General features: G+C 35.7%; 1 protein-coding gene across 1 annotated transcript in view; it reads right to left on the bottom strand.

Moving 5' to 3' along the window:
• ITGAE (integrin subunit alpha E) overlaps positions 1–22,352 on the bottom strand; it is a 47,616-nt gene that overhangs the window by 11,609 nt on the left and 13,655 nt on the right. The window contains 19 exon segments of the mRNA XM_072431067.1: positions 188–320; positions 855–928; positions 1,464–1,592; positions 2,609–2,757; positions 4,165–4,286; positions 4,617–4,747; positions 5,176–5,391; positions 5,754–5,894; positions 6,798–6,940; positions 8,056–8,191; positions 8,945–9,012; positions 9,862–10,009; positions 10,884–11,037; positions 12,676–12,830; positions 13,705–13,820; positions 14,831–14,941; positions 17,662–17,788; positions 19,253–19,323; positions 20,821–20,945. Coding sequence (XP_072287168.1) covers positions 188–320; positions 855–928; positions 1,464–1,592; positions 2,609–2,757; positions 4,165–4,286; positions 4,617–4,747; positions 5,176–5,391; positions 5,754–5,894; positions 6,798–6,940; positions 8,056–8,191; positions 8,945–9,012; positions 9,862–10,009; positions 10,884–11,037; positions 12,676–12,830; positions 13,705–13,820; positions 14,831–14,941; positions 17,662–17,788; positions 19,253–19,323; positions 20,821–20,945 — 2,449 coding nt within the window.

The raw sequence follows: 22,352 nt of genomic DNA, 5'->3' as shown, positions 1-22,352 counted from the left end.
ACATACCCTTAATACACACACATACTTTTATACGGACTCTCAAATTCATACACACACACTAACATGTTCCACAACTCAATGGAAAATTCCTATATGTATATGTGTATATTGGACACTGAAATACACACACAGAGAACTCCACATAAAGAATAAATAAGAAAAAGTAGCGTGTTTTCATTGTATTTACCGGTTTCATTGTATTCAATTGCAGGTTCTTGGGATAATTTAATGTTAAATTTGTCATGAATGAACTATCCCCTGTATTAATCAGTGAAATTGTCATAGTTAGGTCTTTGGTGTATCCAACGATGAGTTCCTGCCTGAATTAAAAAAAAAAAGACAAAAAACACATATGAAATGTGATAAAACATTTTATAAAAATAAAGGAAGAAAAGATTGTGTTTTTTTTTTTTGGCAAACAAAATTGTATTAAAGTAAGTTGTATTCAACATCATATAAAGCACATTAGTTTGCTCATAATTTAAGTGAACAACTTAAGTAGGTTGATCCCGAGTTAATGTCACTGGGATGAAAAAACCTGTTTACTAGGCACAGTTATCCCTGATTACAAGAGTATTGTTGTCATTATTAATGTATCATAAACTGACGCATTTCGCTATCGGCTTCTTCAAGGGATCTTGCAATGAACGTTATGCGTTTTAGATGATAGTAATAACATATTTCTTTAATAAAGGAAATAAGATTCTCTGAGTAAGGGCAATAGGCGAAGCGCGTTGGGTTTCTTGTAGTCATAAAGGGAGTCATAGGAATGCAAAGAATAGGGGTCTATCTATTCATTAAAGAAAAGATTTGAGTTGACCTGCCCTTTAATTTGAGAAAATGTCTTATCTTACCGGGACATTGTTGAGGACAGATGTAATTCTGGAATGCACACAGTCTTGTTTTTGCAGTCCTTTTCATATATCAGCTATAAGAGGAAAACAGTTTGTTAAAATAACAGAAGACGTAGAAGCACACTAACGGAATAAAGGAAACATTACAATGGTAACAAGCAGTGTTTCTCAACCAGGGTTCCAAAAATTCATCCAGAGGTTGAAAGGGTTTCCTTCAGTAACAGGAAGGTGCCCCAAGACTTTTTCAAGAGTTTCCCTATGTTAAAAATGTTGATAAAGCCTAGTGTAGAGAGTAATTTTTACTAAGGGTTATCTCATATTTGAAGCACTGGGAAGGGTAAAAAAGGTTAAAGTCTTTGTTACACACTATTTCAGTTAGTTATAATTCATTTTTTCTGTTTTTTATTTTGTCTAAAGACTTAAAAAAGAACACCACAAAAAGGGAAAGAAAAAAATTCTAATTAAGTGCCAATGAAACAAGTCATGACAATAGGTGTGATATTTAAAGCCTCCCAGTGTGCACCACGCTTCTTTCTGTATGTTCAATACATTGAGCAGCAAGACTTTCAGAGAAATAAGTTACACATGTTAAAGAGAATAGAAGTATACCTCAATGTAACTGTAATTTTTGTCAAAGAAATCCAGTATAGGTGATGGGAGATCCCGGTTTTGTTCAGTGGCTCTCAGGGTATAGGAAACTTGGACTTTAATATTGCTGAAACAATCATAACTACATGGCTGTAAAAGAAAGCAAACAGAATGATATACAATTACTATTAAAGGGTATTACAATAAAAAATATTGCTTAAGAAAACTATTATAAGGCTCAAGATTAGTGTTGATATCCCACCAAACAGTTGATATCCCACCAAATATAATTTCTTATTTCCACAAAAGAACCTAAATAAATAGGAAATGTGTTGTGTAGGGACGTGGCACTGTTTACAATGTGCCTCCACCATGAATTTATGGTCCTATCGGATGTGCTAACACTCTTTTTGTCTTGCTTTAATAGGTTTGGGTCACATGCCTGCAATGCAGCAAATGAAATTGAGAATATTTTATATCTCTGGGCTGAATTTTCCAATTTATTAAACTTTAATTAAATAAAACTTTTTATTAAGTCTTTGATCCTCCAATACATGAAATTAGCTTTTTTTAAACTACAGCAGTCAGGCCTGGCTGCAGGCAGAACTTCCTAAACCATTTTATTTCTGACTACTACTGTGTCTCTGAAGACTACTGTCTCTGAAGCTTGTGCGGTATTGAAAAGAGAGGAAGATAGTAAAAATAATATTTTAGTAGCCTTGTCCTAGGGTAACAATACTGCTCCCTTGTATATACAGTACAGTGAATAGACGTGACTTTAAAGCAGACCTATCACCAAAATGTTTACTTCATATAAAACGGTAGATACAGTTTTTAAACCCCCATTTTTTGTTTTTGTTTTTTGAAAAGGGGAAGCCCCTCCCTCTTTATCTTTAATGCTGTGGCAGTAAAGACTGAATGGGAGCACATTCAGGAAGAGGGTTCCAGGACAGAAAACTAATGTAACCTACACATCTAGGGACCAGTAAACTGCAACACTGCAACAAACTATTTAGGATTCCTTTGCGGGCCAAAAATAAAAAAAATCTTTTCATGCATTCAGGAAGACACTGGCATACACTGATAAATTCAGTTATATTAATGGCTTTTACTGAAGTTAGCTAGACAAGTGGATAGAAAAAAAGAAAATTGAAGCAAGAATTTACCAGCACAGTCAAGGTAAAGTTCTTTGTACATCTGCTACTTAGAAGGTAGAGTTTTCCCTTGCTAGAAGATGTATCGTTGAAAGAAATTCTTTTCTCCTCCATGGTGACATCAAGGTTCAGTTCATAATAGAGGTGGGTTTTTCTGAATTCTATAAATTAATAGAAGGTAGCATACATTAATTATATAGTATTGTAAACGCAAAGTAAAGTAAGCCAAACAAACAGACAGAAGAAATATAAAATGCACTTTACTGAATATTTTGCAATATAAACAAACTTATGGTTACAGGTTCTGAGGTACTGGATGTTACAAACAAGGTGAATGCAAAAGGGAAATGTAAAATACAAAGGGGATAACAGTTTCCAACAATGGACACTAGGTGGTGTCTAAGGTTTGCCTGAAACACTTGGCAAACTGAACTCAGTTTAATTAGCAAATGTCACTTAGCTGTATATAGTTTTAGAAGTCTGCAAGCTCCTCATGATGTGTCTCCCATGATTGGATGCACATGGTGGATTGCACAAACACTCACACATTAGGTAATCGGCCACCCCACTGGAACTCTAGGACAGTGACAGCCGACAGAATACACCTGATCACAGTAGCAGAGTCTTTCAGGAAGCACTCGTGCTATTCTGGCCCATGGCTGCCCTAACGCCGCATCAACTGGAGGGGACCACACAATCTTGCTGCAGCTCGCATGCTCATCTACTGCTGCCTCATGAGATCGGGTCCCACTGGCCTCCTCCCCCCTGTACTCCTCAGCATTAATCACTTTTGGGGTTGTCCAACATCCCTGGAAATTCTGGGTAAAGCAAATAAAGTGGCCAGCACCAATACCACATTTAAAAGGGCCACTCATGTCAGTGGTGTCCGCACCTCTACCTCTGACACTGCTGCATCCTGGGGTGCTGGCCACCCAACTACAGTATCTGTACATAAAATTCTCCCAGTATTATTCTCTAGGGTTGGTATTCCGTTTTAGATTTTTTTTCAAACTGTTTGGAAATGCTGGCAAAATCTCACACAATTGTGCAAGCAAGATGTGGCTTGTTTCTATTTCAGTTCTAAACACCTTACCAGACCTATATTTATATTGGTCTGGTAGGAGTAAACCTAGAGATATTTTTATTAGATGTTAAATTTGTGCTGCAAAGAACCCCCTGTTCTTCCTTCAGATGTCAAGCAAAGAAACTATTACAACAGAATGCTTGCACTACAATACAAAAGCATGTGCAAACATTGAACAAGTGAAGTCAGACACACAAAGGCATTGGTAACTAAAGAAACAAAATCCAGAAACTCAAGACATGGAAAAGCAGAATTCAGGAACTTTTTGCACATTGGAATATAGCAACTCCCAAGGACTGATGCACAGTGAATCATTTGCTTGAGCATCACAAGACCTGTATCAAAGGATCCCACAATAGGTAAGTAAAACAGGTAAGCTATAGTAAAATTATGTTTGCTAGTAGAAGGAGAGCAACCTTCGGACACAGATCTTTAAAAAAAAAAACAATAACTTGTATGTTAAAAAATTCAAACACAGCATTACCTTGTTGTTTGAAAGGCGTAATGTTAAAGCACAGAGAGGCAGTTACAGTTTTATCTGTATAGACACGAATCTTTTCTGGATGTAACTGCACAGAAACATTTACTTTTACTACCGGTCGAGATCTGTATCAGAAATAAAAAAAAATACTTTTCTAAATTGAAAATTACCATTTCTCAGATCATATATCTTGACATTTTACTAGGCACAAATTATGTAACATGCCAACCTGGAAATTCATTAAAGAGAAGAAGCAGATTTGAAGTTCCACTAATCATTACTCAAAATCAATAGGTTGAATGTCATCTTTCAAAAAAGAAGTAGTAGAATAAAATGTTAGCTTTTAGTACTACAAAGCTATAAGGGTATTCAATAGTTGTACAGGCTTTTTATCATCCGGGATCAACTATATACTACATACTATAGTATATTTTCTTTTCAAATATTTGACTTACCGAAGTACCATAACATTTCCCAAGGATCCTATTGCCAAGTCTGTATATCCATCGTCTGTAAGATCAAGTCCGCCATCAACTGAATGGCCAAAGAATTGTAGCTTTCGCTTACAGTCATTAGCTCTTATTCTCTATAAAGGAGCAGAAAATGTGTAAGTCATTATGTAGAGCTTCTGCAACCTCACAGGTATAGTAAATAGCACTTTATACTATGGTGGCTGAGTACTGCCAAGCAAATCAACTCTGATCACTTTGGCAGCAGTCTTGATATATTCTTGAAGGTTCCCCTTTGACCTGTGCCATAGATAAACACCAGGTCCCCAGCCTGTCCTTTCCAATTGGGGGCCAAGTATGCAAATAGATAACCTTAATTGGGTGCGGTACTTCCTTTTGACAATCTAGAAAGATCTAGTAGGAAGATGTTTAAAGTGTAGTAAACTGAATTAACCAATTAATGAGAAAGTCACATTAATAAGACAATAAATTAGAACGCTGTTTTGTAGGGCACATCGTTTTATTTTTTAAGCCTAATTGAGGTATATATTATGACTGCACGGACCTGGGAAGGAGTAGTGTGGAAACTATCAGCATTGCCGTTCTAAATATAAACACTTCCAAATGATCCTGGGTCTTCAAAATGGCCTTCTAGAGGTGCTCCTATGGCAATGTCCTGGTATCCATCTTGGTTGATATCGCCAATCTTAGCTATAGAGTAGCCAAACCTTGCATAAGAATAGTAATGTTGATCTAGTTTTATTTTCAAAGTAAATTTTCCCTGTTGAAAGATAAAGTGCTTATTGTGCAAAGATGTAATAAATCGAGGTGCTTATAATAACAAATGGACAATTCTAGCCAAACAGTAAAAACAAAGGTAAATATATACAGTAACTATTTTAACAGTCAAAAGTGATACACATATGCATGGAATTAACCAGTGTGGACCTCCTCTACTTTTCTCCATTCTACCTCCCAACTATAAAGTTACTAGAGTACTCCTACCACCTGCCTTATTAAACATTTACTTAATGATAACATAAGTTATACATGATCATTGATTGTCTTTTATATCTAAGAGGGTTTCTTTTACATAAACAGAATGCATTTTGCTATTAAAAATTAAGTCATGTATGCTTGTACCTCGTCGTTGAGCTTAAAGATGTAGACTCTCCCTTCTTCTGCTTTCATATGGTAGAATGGTGCCCCCACCAGTAGAAAATCTACAATGCCATCTGACTTCACGTCCAGTGCACACAGCTGATGACCGAAGTATGATCCAACCTTTTAAGATGATAAATCACAAGTAAAACACCTTGGCCATACTCATTTGTGTATGCGTCCTTCATACCATATGGGTTCTCAATACAGCTTTCATTAATTGTGCGAAAGGTAAAAGATTACATATACCACTTCTATAGGAAAGGCTTACGTCTATAGCTATTAGTATTAGTAGCAATTCAAAGCATTATTGTATTGTATAAGCTCTTTGCTAGATTTTTACAGCGCAAAAAATTATCTGTTAACCCTGACAAATATCAAATGAGCTTCTAACTTCTTATGGTTAGCTAAAGAAGGTTCATTGAAATTTTAAACAATGTCACACAAGACCTTTTATGGACCCGACTCCATTATGCACAACTAAAACATTACAAGCATATTTATAGACAAACACACACATTCTTGGATGGAGGTATTTAGACTCTTTAAGTTATAGGGCCAGTTCTGTAAAAGGCTCTGTAGCGGTACAATACAATGCTATTGTATGCTATACAATACAATATACTTCTACACAACAAAAATCTGCTATTTTCAGCTTCTCTATGTATCTAGGTTGCAGCTGGACCACTTCCTTGCAGATTGTCTTTCATTTGCACATTCATATTCAAGTGCATGCAGGTGCTATCCATTCCCACACTAGCTCAGTCCCTGTCAGTCACAGACTTCTTATTGTATTTTAAACCTTTCATTACAATTGTTGATGTAATGTTTTGAATTTTAGCAGTTCAGTTTATCAGTTTTAGCCACAGAGATTTAAAAATAATATGAAGAAATCCCCTTTTGCTTACTAACCCCTGCTGCTTCATACAACTGCATTTAGATATTCTTGTGCTAGGCTTTCTAGTTAGATTAAATTAATTGTCCAAAAGCCATTATAGTTCTACTTTTAAAGTAATTAAAATCTACCTGTTCTCCTTCCAGAGTCTGAGATAGGTGATAGGTGGTAATATCCTCCTCAAAGACAAGCACCTTTCCCATATTGGAGTGCCGTGGTGCGCCTGCTATGTAAAGGAATGTGTGCTTTCCTTTTGCTGTGGCCACGCTGTATCCTGTCCCCAGAAACATGGAATGACAATTGTATTTTTTGAATTTAAAGGTTATAATATTTTAAATTAAGAAAAGATTGAAGCAGAAAATAATTAAGTTTAGAACAAGGCCTGGTAGATGTATCTAATAAAGTCCAGACAGACCATAGCAACAGAACCTGGGATCAGCTGAAGAAAGTTTATTCTGCAAAGTGTATATCCAAGGCTATGTGCATGAGTAAAAAAATAACCATACACATTATATATATATATATACAACTAAAGTAATCCATCATTGTTTATATACACCATAATAGCACAATAACACGATTGCAAAATACTGTATATTTAAATGGGTATTTAATGGCTTTTTCTTATTTTTACCAAACCTGTGGACAAACTCTATCACTGCTTTATTGTTTCCAATACCAGCATTGATTGGCAGCAAAGCTAAGCAATAAAGAACACTGCTTAACACTGGAGAACACTTGACTTGTTATATATTGAAGCTTACCAGTCCTTTTTGTGTTGGCTGTACTTACTTACAATTTTCAGGAAGTACTGAAAGCATCTGTTGATGCAGTGACAATGTCACATTCTATGGCCCTGATTTATGAATGCTCTCCAAGGCTGGAGAGAATACACTTTCAGAAGTGAAGCTGGGTGATCCAGCAAACCTGGAATGGATCTGGTCCAGGATAAAAAACATTTGCTAACAAATAGCAAATGATTTTAAGAAATCCATTCAGTGTTTTCTGGATCACCCAGCTTCACTTCTGAAAGTGTATTTTCTCCAGCCTTGGTGAGTCTTAATAAATAAGGCCCTATGAGTTTAAACTCAGAATAAATTACATTGTTTTCTAAAAAATGTTAACAAGTAGTTTTTTATTAAAACAGGAGAGACCATGAAGTCTCTTTTGTTATTACCACTTCTGCCTGCCTGTTGAAAAATTTTGTACCCTGATCATATTGTATCATATTGTACCCATATGCAGTTTAGTGTATAGTCTAGGTGTTATTCTGTGCTGTGACAAAAGAATTTCATTGCACGACAACATTAAAATTGATATACACGTGTATGTATTTATCCCCCATAATCTCTACTGACAGAGAAATCTCTGCTATTTTGTCCACTTTACCTAAATATCCATAGGCTGCTTTCTTTGCATTTTCGGAGGAATCATTGAGAAATTTCACTTTTTGTGTCTCTGTGCTTGTAAGCAACAAACCACCGGACCAATCAAAGGCACCAACTGCTCCAAGCACCAGGGTATCCTGTACAAAAAACATCAGTCAATAATTCTGCTCAGTTTACAAAGGTAGATACTTTTTTGGCTTTATATAGCTTAAAAGAACACATACTTATGCAAAGTACAATGAAACCAACCCATTTTAATATTCACTGGATTTTTTTACTAAATGTTCCCAAAATTATGCAAACATCCTCCTACATACATAGGTCATTATATAGGACACTCATCCATAGGGAAGGACAATTTCTGTACCAGTTATTGACTGCCATGCACAGGAAGCTGCTGACTTTTAATGACATCAGTTAACAATGAGATCATCAGTTGGAAAAAAAGATGGTACCACTCTAGCACATTCATGATGTTCTTGAAGAACTTTTAATGACCTATATACAATATCATGAATGACAAAGTCTCAGATTTGGCATCCATAGCCCATAACAAGAGGTGTCAGGTTGTCCGATCAGCTAATATGTAAGTAATTATTCAGAACAATGTCCATTAATGTATACTTGGAATAGAAAGGTTATTTGTCTTCAATCCTACAAATTAAAAAGTATTTAGGGGTAACTCCATACAAAAATGTTTTTTTTTCTAAATAGAAGGGAAGAATTAGAATCCATATCTATATTACACTAAAAACACCAAACACAATGCATTGTAAAAATATGTAACACAGTTTAAATATCAGTAAACTTTTAACTTCAGTGATCTATTTATTTTTGCTTTCCTTATTTGAAACATAGATCTCATTGTAGGCATACAGATAATGTCTTACCTTGTCTTTAATATGAGTTGCAAATCCAATTTGTGCCAAATCAAATTCCAGCGAATCACCTTTAGTACCTACAGGACAACACCAGGTTATGGTAAGGTGAATTTACAATATTAATCTATATTACAGCAATCTGGGAACATATCAGTAATTATAGTATGTTAAAAGAATATTTGCAAATATTAGCAAAGACATATTTTATATTTCCTTCTATCAGACAAATGTTTATGTCACTTGCACCTGTTTGCATTCACCCATGTCAGCTTAGTGTTATCAAGAATCATTAGCAAATATGGCTGTATACATTGACCTAGAATGGCACTGGTGACCTGATATATTCCTGACTTAGTAGAGCATGCATTGTGATTGCAAGTCACACAGCCTGGTAATGTAACTGTCTTTGTGTGTTGCTGGTGTCTGCTTTTTGTTCTCCAGGTTGCATCCATATTCTGACTTACCAAGATACCTATTACCTACAGATTTTTTTTTTACCTAAAACATAAATGTTCTTGATGAATATGGATGATTTTTAACCAAAAGAGGGCCAAACTCGGTTTATGTGTGAGTGAGTGTTTGTGTTATACTTTATTATATCAACTGGTGGAACCTGTGTATAGATTTTTCTAATGGCATTCTGGGGGGGGTCTTGGTTTATTCTCAAGTATATATGGCAAATATAATATTGTTGGTCCCACAATGATGCATATGGGATATGGTTGCTAGAGCAAATGTGCAGACTGTTATATGTCATCTTCTTACTTTATTACACTTTCCCACTGAGCATGTGTAAGTCTGAAATCTTGAAATTTCTTGTATATGTAACATTCCACAATTTTTCCAATTATTACACCCAAAATTGAGGTACTATAAAGTTATTACAGATAACAAGATTTTACAAGCAATGAGTGAAGGTCACTTACCTTCAATTCCAATCATTTTTTGCTGTAGGGCAGACAGGAGTCCATCCAGTTTTGAATAGTCATCCACTCTGATGACATGGTCTTTTTCATCGCTGGCAATCATCTTAAGCTCACTATAGGCTTGAGTCTTATTAAATACCTCTCCAACCTGTAAACAGTTTACATAACAGTAAAGTACACTACAGGTAACTAAGTATACCAAGGGCAGAGCAAAAGAAGATAGGTATTACTAGTTAAAAATATCCAATATGCATAAATTATATCTAAAGCCAAACCTGTTTTAGTTGGGGGATGGGAATAGGGTAGGGAACCGTATCAGTTTTTTAAGTAAATAATGCTGCTAACACTCTGCCTCCCTAAACAAATATTATACTGACAATTGCTTAAAGCTGCAGTTTAATTTGATTTTTAGACCCAGTGATATCATTAAGTTTCTGCTTCTCTGTGCAATGCAGACAGATCAGGGTTTGGTAGGGACCAGCAGGGTGCTGTACATTGTATCCACACAGCACTTGTTTGTATGGAGATATTCCTAGCCAATGCCTGTATTTTTTGGTGAGCATTCAACATTGAAACAACTGAAATCCAATAAATGAAAGGGGCAGCCAGGGACAAGTAGGCTGGGAGGGGAGTCTTATATGACATTGGAATGGAATGGAGGCCTCTATCAAACTTGCTTCAGCTTCTAATTCGCAATGGGTCTGATTTATTAAAGCTCCTCAAAAATGAAGAAGATAGACTATCACAGGAGAACATGAATTATCCAGCAAACCTAGAATGGATTTCCTAAAAATCATTTCCTATTAGTTTATTATTATTTCATATATTATTGCTGGATCACCCAAGTTCTTCCGTGATAGATCTTCTCCAGTCTTGGAAAGCTTGGAATGTGCAGTGAAGTTGGAGTAAGCAATTTCTGTTCTGTAAAAGAGCTTGTACAACTGTAAAACACTGAATGGATGGTTGGAGTTCAGCTTTAAGTAACACTTTAATGAAATCCTACATCAAACATCCTTACTCACCCCAATTATAAATCGTTCAATGCTTTTCATCCTCTCATCATTAATGACGGTTGGTAAATCCACAGGATCCATAAATATATCTCCGTCTGTCAGCACTAAGATTACCTTTGTGGCACTTTTTTTAGACCCATGAGCTTCATTGAAAATGTTGTCCCTGCATAATTAATAGCATTTCATTAACTGGTTCAGTATAATTTGATTGTTTTGACAAAACAAAGTGCATTAAAATGCTACCTTGTGAACAAGAAAGCTGATGGCCTAGCCTTTTTATGTATCTAAGGCCCATATACATTTTATTCTGCATAGAATGTAGAAAGGTTGGAACCCTTGTCGAAATTTATTTGCAGTCTGTGACCAAAATGGATAGATTGATTTGTCTTGGTAACCATTATCACTGAGACTGAAAGTGAAAGACAATCCAAAATGTTACAAATTATAACTGCAAACGTATAAAGAGAGATTCTCCTAATGAGGACCTTTGTTCTAGTGACCATGGTAAAGTTCAGAATAATATCCCTCTCTTAAAAAACCTTTCTTATTTTACTTTTATTATTTTACTTTCAAATAACTTTCATTCAGCTAGTTAAAAAAGACTATTGATTATTTCTTTCTGATACAACAGATTTTTTTTTAGTAGAAAGCAGGAGTTTCCTGGAGTTTTTTTTTTCTTTAACATTGTAAACTTGTTTTAATTGTCAGTAACCATAATCTGTTTATTCATTATTCTAGAGATGAGAAAATAGGCATGAAATTGAGGTTTTTACACATAGTATTTAAAGCACACACCCCTGCAGGTGCACCTACTCGTTGGGGTTCTCTCTCTTCAGTGGGAAGGGGTTCAGGATGTCTTACAAGTGGTGTTGAGGGAAAAAAATCCTCTGGACAAGTTTTATATCAGGAGACACCACTGAGCTCTAAATCACTTTGCAGGAATTTTTCTCGACTGGTCATGGCTAACTATTAATCTCCTCACTTCACTCATTATAGTCCCAGTTTCTGAACACCACTATTGGATCCTGTCCTGTAGCAAACTTGGATAGGCTTCTTCCCCTCAGGCCCAATGGGCTGCACATGTTTGATTACTCATTGACTCATGGCTAGATCCTTCTAAACTGGAGATTTCCTAATATTTATCCTTCAGAGACAACTCGCCTCCCTAGGCACCAATGTTCCTAGCTACAGGGATAAGTATTGATCACTGCAATAGTGATTTGTTACCATAGTCAGAGTACTGTTTGGCAAAATCTAGAATGATTAATTAATTAATTAATTAATTAATTAATGTTACCACAGCAATTGTGTTGGTATGTTACCAGAGCTGATGTAACCAGAATTATTACTATGCTCTCACCACCTCCCACACATCCCCTTTCCCCCACATCATGGAGCTGTTGGGGGCAGACCTTGAGTCCTAGGTTTGATCCTTGATCAGAACACAATTTGCATGTTTTCTCTATATTTAAGTTGGTTTCCTCTGAGCACCCTGTTTTCGTTCCAACAAAATACTAGTAGGTTAATTGTCTTCCTCCCTATGGTCCATTTACTGGGGGAGGGACATTGGGCTCTGACTATGTTGGGAACATTAGATTGTGTACTTTGACAGCTAGCTAAATGAATGTACTGTATCAGTGTACTCTTAGAAATTCTAGTACCATACAGTACAAACAAAAAAAAAAAAAAAACTTAAAAGAGCTGTATTACACTGGGCACCTGCTCAACTTGCTCTCCTCTTTCCCCTAAGTATTGCAGATCTACACATTTTATACATTTTCTCACAAGCCAGCTTACTCACAGGACATGGAGGAGGGCAGATGCTGTTTTTGTCACATTTCCTACTTGCTCTATAGCTTTAGCTTTATTTTGGATGAAGCTGCTGTCTCTGCGACTGTCCTGAATGTCAAATTCTGTTTGGATCTTGTCCCCATACTGGACAACAGCAAACTCACACTGAAATAAGAACACATAAAACAGTAGAAAATGTGTAATAAAAACATCCTGTGACTACATACTAGTTTATACATTTTCAGTAAATATTTTCCAACTGATAAAAAAAGGAACATCCTATTTCAAGATCCACCAACAGTCCCAATCACCACTGACCTCCTTCTATTTTAGGTATAGACAGGCATTTGATGAAACAATAAAACAAATTATTTGTCATTGCCAACCTTTTTTCAACCACTTAGAAATACCACAAATCATTACATAAATTTTATCACTCAAATCAGTTATAGATACAAGACCATAAAGAATTTGAATAAGAGAAATAGGCCACAAGCTGGTATAATTCTAAGTTAAAAATGTATGTAGGTATATTTATAGTGTTTTATTTGTTCTAATAATATGTGGCATAAATGAAGCTGATTGGTAGCTGATGATCATTCAGGTAACATCCTGAAAGCAAATATTTTCTCCATACTCAAAGTGCCCTGAAAGGGGAATGTGGCATTCTATTTACCTGTAAAAAGGTGGAGCACATGTTTATGAATTTATGAAATTTATAAAATGAAGACTGGCTGAAGGAAGATCCTTCATTAGGTAAATCAGATCACATACGATATACTGTTTGCATTTAATTACTGTACTCTGCTTGCATTTAAAAGAAATTTGCCATCACAGGGTAATGCATATATGTTCTTTTTTCATTTGCATTTACAAGTAAATTTACAATAAAACTCAGTTAATTTGTAATATGTATTTCTCAAATGGCATGCTATAGACTAGGACTAAGACTATTTTATATAATGACTCTTAATAATGTTCTAGCTTATTTACGGAAAATAACTCTGTTCTCTTCATTAAAATAAAAAATAAAACAAACCTCAGAACATTTTTCCCATATTTTTGTCATCAGGTTTGATATAAAATCCTTTGCCTTTTGGAAGTCAGATTTTGATATGCTCCCTGAGCCATCAAGAACTATCGCAATCTCTGTTCCTGCCAAAATGAACAGAATATGATAGGTTGAGCCAGTATGAAAATTCATTCACATTCATGAAATTGTATAGACAAAGATTGAGTGCCTCTCTATAAGGCTGCCTTGCCATGGTCTGGACCACTATATATTTCCTAATATTCATTTATTGGGCTTCTACAGGGAAAAACACACTAGGCTTTTATGTTCCCGTTTTCTTCAGAATTTATGCAGCCATGCCAAACATAGTTATATAGGGTTACCGATTGTGTCATAGGTGACCAATTTTTGGGAGGCAAAATTTAGGTCAGTGAGCGACAGTTTAAGGCAGCCCAGTAGAGTTATAAGAGAGTGACTGTCCAGAAGGTAACTAATTAGTTCCACAGAGCAAAAACTTTTGTATGCTCTTGCACAAGAACTATCTGAGTAAGAAATTAGCTTTAATCTGTTTTGCTATTTCTGGCCTTTGTTATCATGTAACCCCTAAATGAGAAGATCCTCTATCAGCATACAGAGCACAAATCTATAAATTGCACTATATGAGGTCCCTGTATAATACATGCAACCTTACAAGACAAGCTGTTGTTTTGCTGTTTAGCTTGGTTGGTCTCATAATCCTCAACTGAGAAGATAAAGGCCACATTTAGCAGAATTGGCTCTTTCTGGTTACTTCCAGATCACCAGCCCTTTAGGAGGCTGGTCTTGTAAGGTTGCATGTATTATACATGGGACCTTATATATTAACATATATTATTTCAATGTAATGTATACTGATAGACCTATATTACCATTATTTTAATTGAAAATGATTGGATGGTTGAAGCCAGCATAGCTTCATCTCATTTCTAAAAGAAGTGACGTATTCCTTAAAAGGGGATAATTCACTGAAGTATAAACAGCTGTATTTCTTTAGCAAATCAAACCAAAAATCAAAATTTGTTTCTTTATATATATATATATATATATATCCTACAAGCATACATAGAATAGAAAACATTTTTTAAAAGACATCTGACAAATTGTTTTCTCTTACCACCTTCCTCTTCTTCATCGTCATTGTTATTATTGTTGTTATTATTGTCATTCATAATGCTTTTCTGTTTCTTGTAATCAGTCTTTATTTCCATTGTGTTACCATTGAACCCTGGTTAAAAATTAAGACAATTAAACACAAAAATGGCATAAGTGATGGTTCTTATGGCTCTGTTACTGAAGGAGATCTTCGGGAAAATATCAAACACACTCCATTTATGTGGTCATTTAAAAGCTGTACATAGATTCCTAAAAACATAATGTCACCCAGTCCCAGAACTACTGTAAAATGCCCAGGCCTGATAGCAGGAGTGTTCTGGTTATTGTGAATACAGTAGTTTTAAAAACTGCATTGATGGGTCTTTTAGTTTGGAGAAGTGGGCATTTCTAGGAAGGCTACTTTTACATGCAGACCACTCAAAGAAACATGGACATGTACATGATGCTACGCCTGTATGATTGAAATAACTGAAATCCGGAAAATAATTGGCTGGGAAGGAAAGGGCTAGATGATGCTGGATGTTTATTAGCCAGGATTAATTCTTTATGACTTTCTGCAGCATCTAACACACATGACTGTGCAATGAAATCAGAGTAAGCAATTCTATACAGATGCTAGCACAACATTGCAAGAATATTAGTAAGGCTAAAGTTGGGTGGTGACAGTCAGCATAAAGTAGGTTCTAAATAGGTCTGTCAACCTTTGTCCTTTATCAAAAAGATCTAACTTTATGAATAGTTTCCACCATTGCAATCACCACCAATGACTCAACAATGAAGATCGCTTCTTGCAGTTTTTTATGCATGTTCCTCTGGAAATGCTAGTATATGAATTTGCTATTACAGGTAGTCCCCAGGTTAAGGACATTTGACATACAGACGCCTCCTAAATACTAATGGGTGTCCCTGCTCGTTCTGAAGTTGTGGGTGATCTTAGGGGGGTGAACTCTTTCTGCATCCTCTTGTAACTCTTTAATGACCAAGACAAGCTCTGCCGTTGTTTCTTTTTGCATATCAAAGCACAGCTTGTTCCAGAAGTTGTTGAATGTCTAGGCTCCATAAAGATTTTTTTTTGCTTTGTTTGTGATTAACTCACAGTGAGGATTTTATACAGTACTGACACCATGCTGCCTAATAATATGTTGAGACAAACATCTGTCCTAATTGAATTTATTAAAATAATGTACCTGTTTCGACTTACATACAAATTCATCTTAAGAACAAGTCTACAGTCTCTATCTCGTATGTAACCCGGGGACTACCTGTATACACAGATTTTCCTAATAGTTTAACATAACAGGGGGGATATTGCCTATGCTGACCCCCCTGTGTGTTGATAGGGATATAGGGCAGGGGTTTATGCACTAGTATATCCTAATTAGTCATGTATGCAGCAGTATTTTGTACAACAGAACTAAGCACTGCATCGAAAAGATATATCAATGTATTTTCTGGGAGAAATGTGTTGTTCAGTAAATAGTGTACAGTATGTGAAGCTATCTACATACAGCTATCTTATTTGTAAAATGACTGTAGATTAAGACCTTTTTCTGACTTTTGGTTTGCCACTTCTTGTAGTTAAAAAGCAAAACTACTTACAGGCTATAAGGAACCCTTCCAATTTGCAGCCAACAGTTGACGTGTATAACTAGCAGGCTGGATCTTAAAGGGAACTTGAAGAATGTAAATGTATTTTATTTTTATTTTTTTGCAGTAGGTAATAGTTAGACTATGTTTACACTTTTAAAACTTTTTTTGCTATTGATGTTACCCAATTTATTTGTCCCACTCACCATAGTCTCTGAGGCGGAATGGAAAGGAAAATGTAAACATTTTGAGATGTCCCCAGAACAAAAGGTTAGGGAAATTCTCCAATAGAGACACATGTTCCACTTACCTCAATTTGGAAAGTTTTCCACTTGATTTTTTTTTACATAATGTAAAAAGAAATATTCCCAGCAGAACAGAGGCAGAAAAAAATAACTTGATAGGATTTTAACTCTTCCCTATTTAATCTAAAACAATAATAACAAGTCAGACTTTATATACACTTTAAAACAGCGGTCAGCAACCAGAGAAAATTTTGATGGTCCGTGGCTGTGGCAGGTGCGCGCCCTATCGGGGTCAGGTAAAGGACCCCGCTGGGGGGGGGACACCGGCCAGAGCCGCGGACTATGTCACCTGTACGGATCACAGATGGGAAAATGGGTGGGTTCTGGCAGCATGACATCACTCTGGGGGAAGTTTCTTCTTCCCCGCACATGCGTTGTCTGGAGTCAGTGAAATTAGTTGTCTGTGACGTTGGTGACCACTGCTTTAAAATGTAGGAAGCTTTTTTATAAAAACACAGAGAATTTTTTGTGTTTTGGTCTCCATATATTCACGCTTTTAAAAAAGGTGTCTAAAAGTGGTGATCAGAAACTCCTTTTAATTCAATAAGGTACAAATCTCCTATTTTACCAGCCGCCTATTGCCCTTTTTAAAAGTGCTGATTAGTGGCCATAGACTTAGATTGAGATGGTTTATCACTAATAAATAAAATAATAATAAAGTGGCAATCAGTCAGAATATCCCTATAAAAATTTGGCTAAAACTCAATAAATGTAAAAGGTGGTGATCTTTTCAGCTACTCACCAATAATATAAATTGGACAAACAGAAACATGTATAAACAGAGGCATCTTTTTAATGAACAGCTTATTTGCATGCTTTATAAATAAGTCCCACACTTTACAATCAGCTGACTTTCATTATCTAAAAGTCAACCACCATATATAAATGACATGTTGACAGATTCATGCAATTAAATACTGTTAATCATCTATATATTTACCAGTTTTTAAGAGATCAGAGAAAGAAAAATTCCTAACATCCCCATTTTCATAAGCACGAAGTATGCAAACTCCATTTTGTTCTCCCGTAGTGCTTTTGAACTTGCGAGTTCTGATCTGCTGGCAGGTCTGTAAAAGATGTAAAGCTTTATTGAAGAAGGAAATATTACAATGTATGAGTGTGTCTGGTACACCTGTATTCCTTTCTAAATGCTAGCTTTTCTTAATAATTAACAGGAAGGTTTATTCTGACCATTATATTGATGGCCTCTTTAAGAGGAAAACTGTTGCAAAGCTCTCCAAGAATATATGGATGAGATCCAATGGAGGCAGCTTTCATTTGGAGCCAGGAATACCATTAGTATATATTTTGCTTGCACAATTTGCTAGTGCATTTATAGTGGTAACGTTTCTGTCTTGGGCTCAGTTAGAGAGATTTCCCATTTATTGGCTCAGTGCGGTATTACATATTATAAACTTATTTTACTCCACATAATTATATGCTGTGTGTAATTGAACAAGTATTGTAAGGCTCCGCTATATCTGCATGATGTGATCACAAGTTTATACATCATAAGTTGCATATCTTTATGATGCTCCACATGATGGTGAACACTTTATTCAATAAGAAAAAACAGAAACCATATTAAAAGCACAAGTCATATTAGATGGGTTAGCTGAGATTTGCAGCATACACTAGTCACACCTCTACAGTTCCGCATTTTTGTTTGCTTTATTAATAAACCTGTTACAATGTGGTTGATGTGAGAATTGTTAAAACATTTACCATAAAATATTTTGTTTTTAGTTAAATTGTTACAGAAGTTAGCACTTCTGTTTTTTAGTCAAATCTGGAAGTATTATTGAGAAATATTGAGTATGAGATTTTCAAACCTGATTTTTCTTCCCTCTTTACTGCAATGCTGAATGTGGATTGTTTTATGAAGGTTCGTGCAAAGTGGAGTGAACACTATGTGTGTGTATCTGTTTTAATTTTGTAATAACACTGATACTTGGAAAAGAAGCAAGACATTTGGTCCCATTTCATGGCGGCCCACAATTACTCAGCAACACCCCATTCCCCATTCATCATAATATAGTATAATATGTTGAGCTGGGCAGCAAGTGTGACAGCCATGTTCTTCCTCCAATATACAGGAGGGACATATTTACCACCAGCTTGCTGCTTCAGACCAAAAAGTAGAAAAAACATTCTCAATCCAATTAGAGTCACTACAAATATTTAAATCAATATGCAATAATAAAAGATACATTATTAGGGCACTGACTGCTATTTACTATATTTAGGAATAAAAAGGCTTGGAGTCTCATCACCGGATGAAGGCTAAAGTAAAGGCTTTGGGGACAGAGCAAAGGTTGGTGTTGATATGTTGGACAGCAGAATGATCTGGCCATAAATAAAAACACAACTAATGATGATTAGTTAAAAATGTAGAAGACCTTAAAAGCCTCATAAAGGAAGCTGAAAAAAGAGCAAAGACATTAGTAAATTGTAAGACAACAATAGTAACTTAAGAGATGAGTAACATTAGATTAACATACAAATGCAACATGTTTGCTTTACCAACCTACCAGAGTACTTTCTGAACTTCTGGATTGGGACACAATTGGATATGGAACACCAGGGATCACTTGATCTTGCCCTAGAATTTAGCAAACTATTCATTTCTCAAAATACAAAGGTTATTGTAAAAATAATTTATTATCTTCCCCAATCTTTTCTATGTAATGCAATGTAATGCAAGAGTAATATATATATATATATATATATATATATACTAGTAATAATAATTATTTTATAATTTATTTTATATTATTATTATTATTTTGCCCAAAACCAACGAAAAAAAAACTTGACAGCATTACTAAATAGGATATTTGTATCAAAAGTATCCCTTTAATTCTGTCGTCTCAATTACAACCTAGGCAAAAATGGTCTATGCTATGAGATGAATTTTGGAATTATTGACAATATTAAAGTCTGCAGAGAGTCTATTGCCCATAGCAGCGTTTATCCCAGAGGACCCCTTGAAGATGATGTTGAATCTCAGGGGACCCCTGATAAAATAATTTTTGTTGGTAAGTTGTTGCGAAGAATGTCCCCATAACAGTGGTAATCAGGGACGAATGCACTTTATGGTATTAAAATATCCTTTACCATGTTAATCAAAATCTAGACATCTAAATGATCACTGGGGTCATTCTACTGGCTTTGCCAAATGGTGATAAACACAGAACATTGCAAAACTCAAATGGGAGGTCAGTGAAGCAAAGGAACCCCCAACAACTACTGGAGGCATTTTACTATTCCATGGAATCCTGTTCAGGAACAACTGGCCTATAGTCATACAAATTTCTGCTTAGTGTCATCTTTAGTTTTTAGTTTAAATGTACTTTGTTGACATGGCTCTGTCTGTGGACTGGCACCAGACCCAGTGACATCAACTAAGCAGTTGCCTAGGACTTAGCTACTAGTCTTATACTTCTAAAAACAGAAATTTACAATAGTGATGTGGTTGCATTACTTCTTGTTGGGTACGAGAATAGCAGAAGCAGTTTTGCATTACCAATCTCACTTCTCTTGCCAGTCATTGAAATTATGGAAGCTTTATATTATCAAAGTTCCGGAGAAAATCGCAGACAGAATACTCAACCTAATTTGCTGAAGCTCCAGGATATAGCTCAGTAATATTACTAGATACCTGACTTTCAGCAGACATTGATCATTTCTATTCTTATCACAGCAGCCTGTCAAGATGAGCTAGGATGAGACATTTATTCATGGATCACAATGATTCTGCTATGTTCTTGCTTCCAGCTGAGTGCTACTCTATAGGTCTAACTCAGGAGAATGTGTTTGGATTGCTGTAGAGAGATTGTTGCTGCTGCATTCAAGACTAGTAAGTTTACAGGTACACTTAATATTGATCATAACTCTTAAAATGAAATCTTGGCCACTGCTATCTATGCAGAAATCTGGAAGCAACAGTCTCTGTGCAATGGTCAGCTCCCTGTTTAGCTACAGCTACTACTACAGTGAGGGATTTTTTTAATTAAAATTGTAATAAAAACGTATCTTCTAAATAAACTTTTTTTTTTAACTAGCACCACACTAATACTTTACCAAAGATATACTATACCTGTTGCTGATAGAATGTTGTACAATGTGCAGTCTAGGTTAGAATCATCATTATTAAGTGCACATTTAAATGTTCCATCAAATGTCCTTTTTCCAAATTCCTTTAAAGGTGAAACAACATAAACTCTGTAAAAATAGGATAAGAAAACATAACATGAACATATAGGAATGTCATGAATCTTACAAAATACAATACAAGTTCTTCTATGTTTTTCTGATTGTCAGCTGGACTTTCCTTCAGTTTCCTAAGGACCTTAAAATCCTGGGTGCTCTTGCAGGTAATAGAAACCTATCTGAGCAGCTATACTATTATATTTTTACTACAAAGACAAAATAATACAGCCTTTCTTACTGATACTATAACAGTGTTCTGCTAAGGGTCTTTTTACGCTTTTACACTTCAGCATTTGAAATTAGAAGCCTAGAGGGTAGCCTCTATGCATTATGCACATTATACATTCCTATATATCAATAAAAGATATTTGGTTTCCCCTGGCAGCTACCGGACACCAGTTTGCAAATTGTATGCTTATGGAATGTATTATGCACCCATGATTCAAGGTTGTGTTCAAATAGGTAAAACACATTTTTAGTTACTTTTCTTGCTCACGGCACCCTGTTGGCAAGATTTGCCTTCACTTTTTATCTCAAAGACAAAATAACAAAGGAAAAGTGAAGAAATTTATATCCTTCACCCCCCTGTTGAAAAAATTTGATGACATTTCAGATTGTTAAAATTTTCACCACTTTCTGTCTTAGTGACAATGGTCACAGGACAATTTTTGTAACTTTTTTTTGTCTCATCTCTTTGTTTCTAGTAACAGTGACATATTCGATATAACCACAGAACAAAGCATCGTGCTTTGAATTTTTTATTGTTCAGATAAAGGACGGAAAGAGGTTAAACAATCCCACAAGATTATAGTAGGACACACTACTATTTTTGACTTTTTCCTTTCTTGCAACATCTCTATTCAAATTTTATCTGTATCGAGGAGCACCCAGAAACTTTATGCAAAACTTTTTTAATGGCATTATTGAACATGGGAAGTGTCGCTAGTATACCTATACTAGGTATGGAGCATAGGTGGGTCTAGGTTATCTCAACTTGCTAGCCTGGAGGAGAGATTATGTCAAGGGCACGTGTCAGTATTAGTCACCCACCTGAAGGTAGGAACCCCATGAATGCTACAGGACAGGATTCCACAGGGATGCTCAGTAATCAGGACTGAAGGGAGAGAACTTCCTTTAGAGAAGTGAGTGGTATCAGTAGTCGGTCAAAGGTGCTAAAGAGGGCTACCTATTGGGCAGATCACTGGAGATTATGGTAGATGACTAATCTTGATGAAGTTTACTGTAGACTGTAAATAATGCTACTAATGTGAGACGTCTAGCACTGCTTTCTCTCACTCCTGCTGCATGAGTTGTTCAAAAAACCCCTGGATTTTATGTCTGGACTGAGCCAGTGTTTTTTGCCTCAACTGAAGGAAGAACCTGAAGACTCACCCACTCTGTGACAAACTTCATGTGACA

The sequence above is a fragment of the Pyxicephalus adspersus genome, chromosome 1 (assembly GCF_032062135.1).
Source record: "Pyxicephalus adspersus chromosome 1, UCB_Pads_2.0, whole genome shotgun sequence".
In the NCBI taxonomy this organism is placed as follows: Eukaryota; Metazoa; Chordata; class Amphibia; order Anura; family Pyxicephalidae; genus Pyxicephalus; species Pyxicephalus adspersus.
This window is presented reverse-complemented; position numbering and strand designations above follow the sequence as displayed.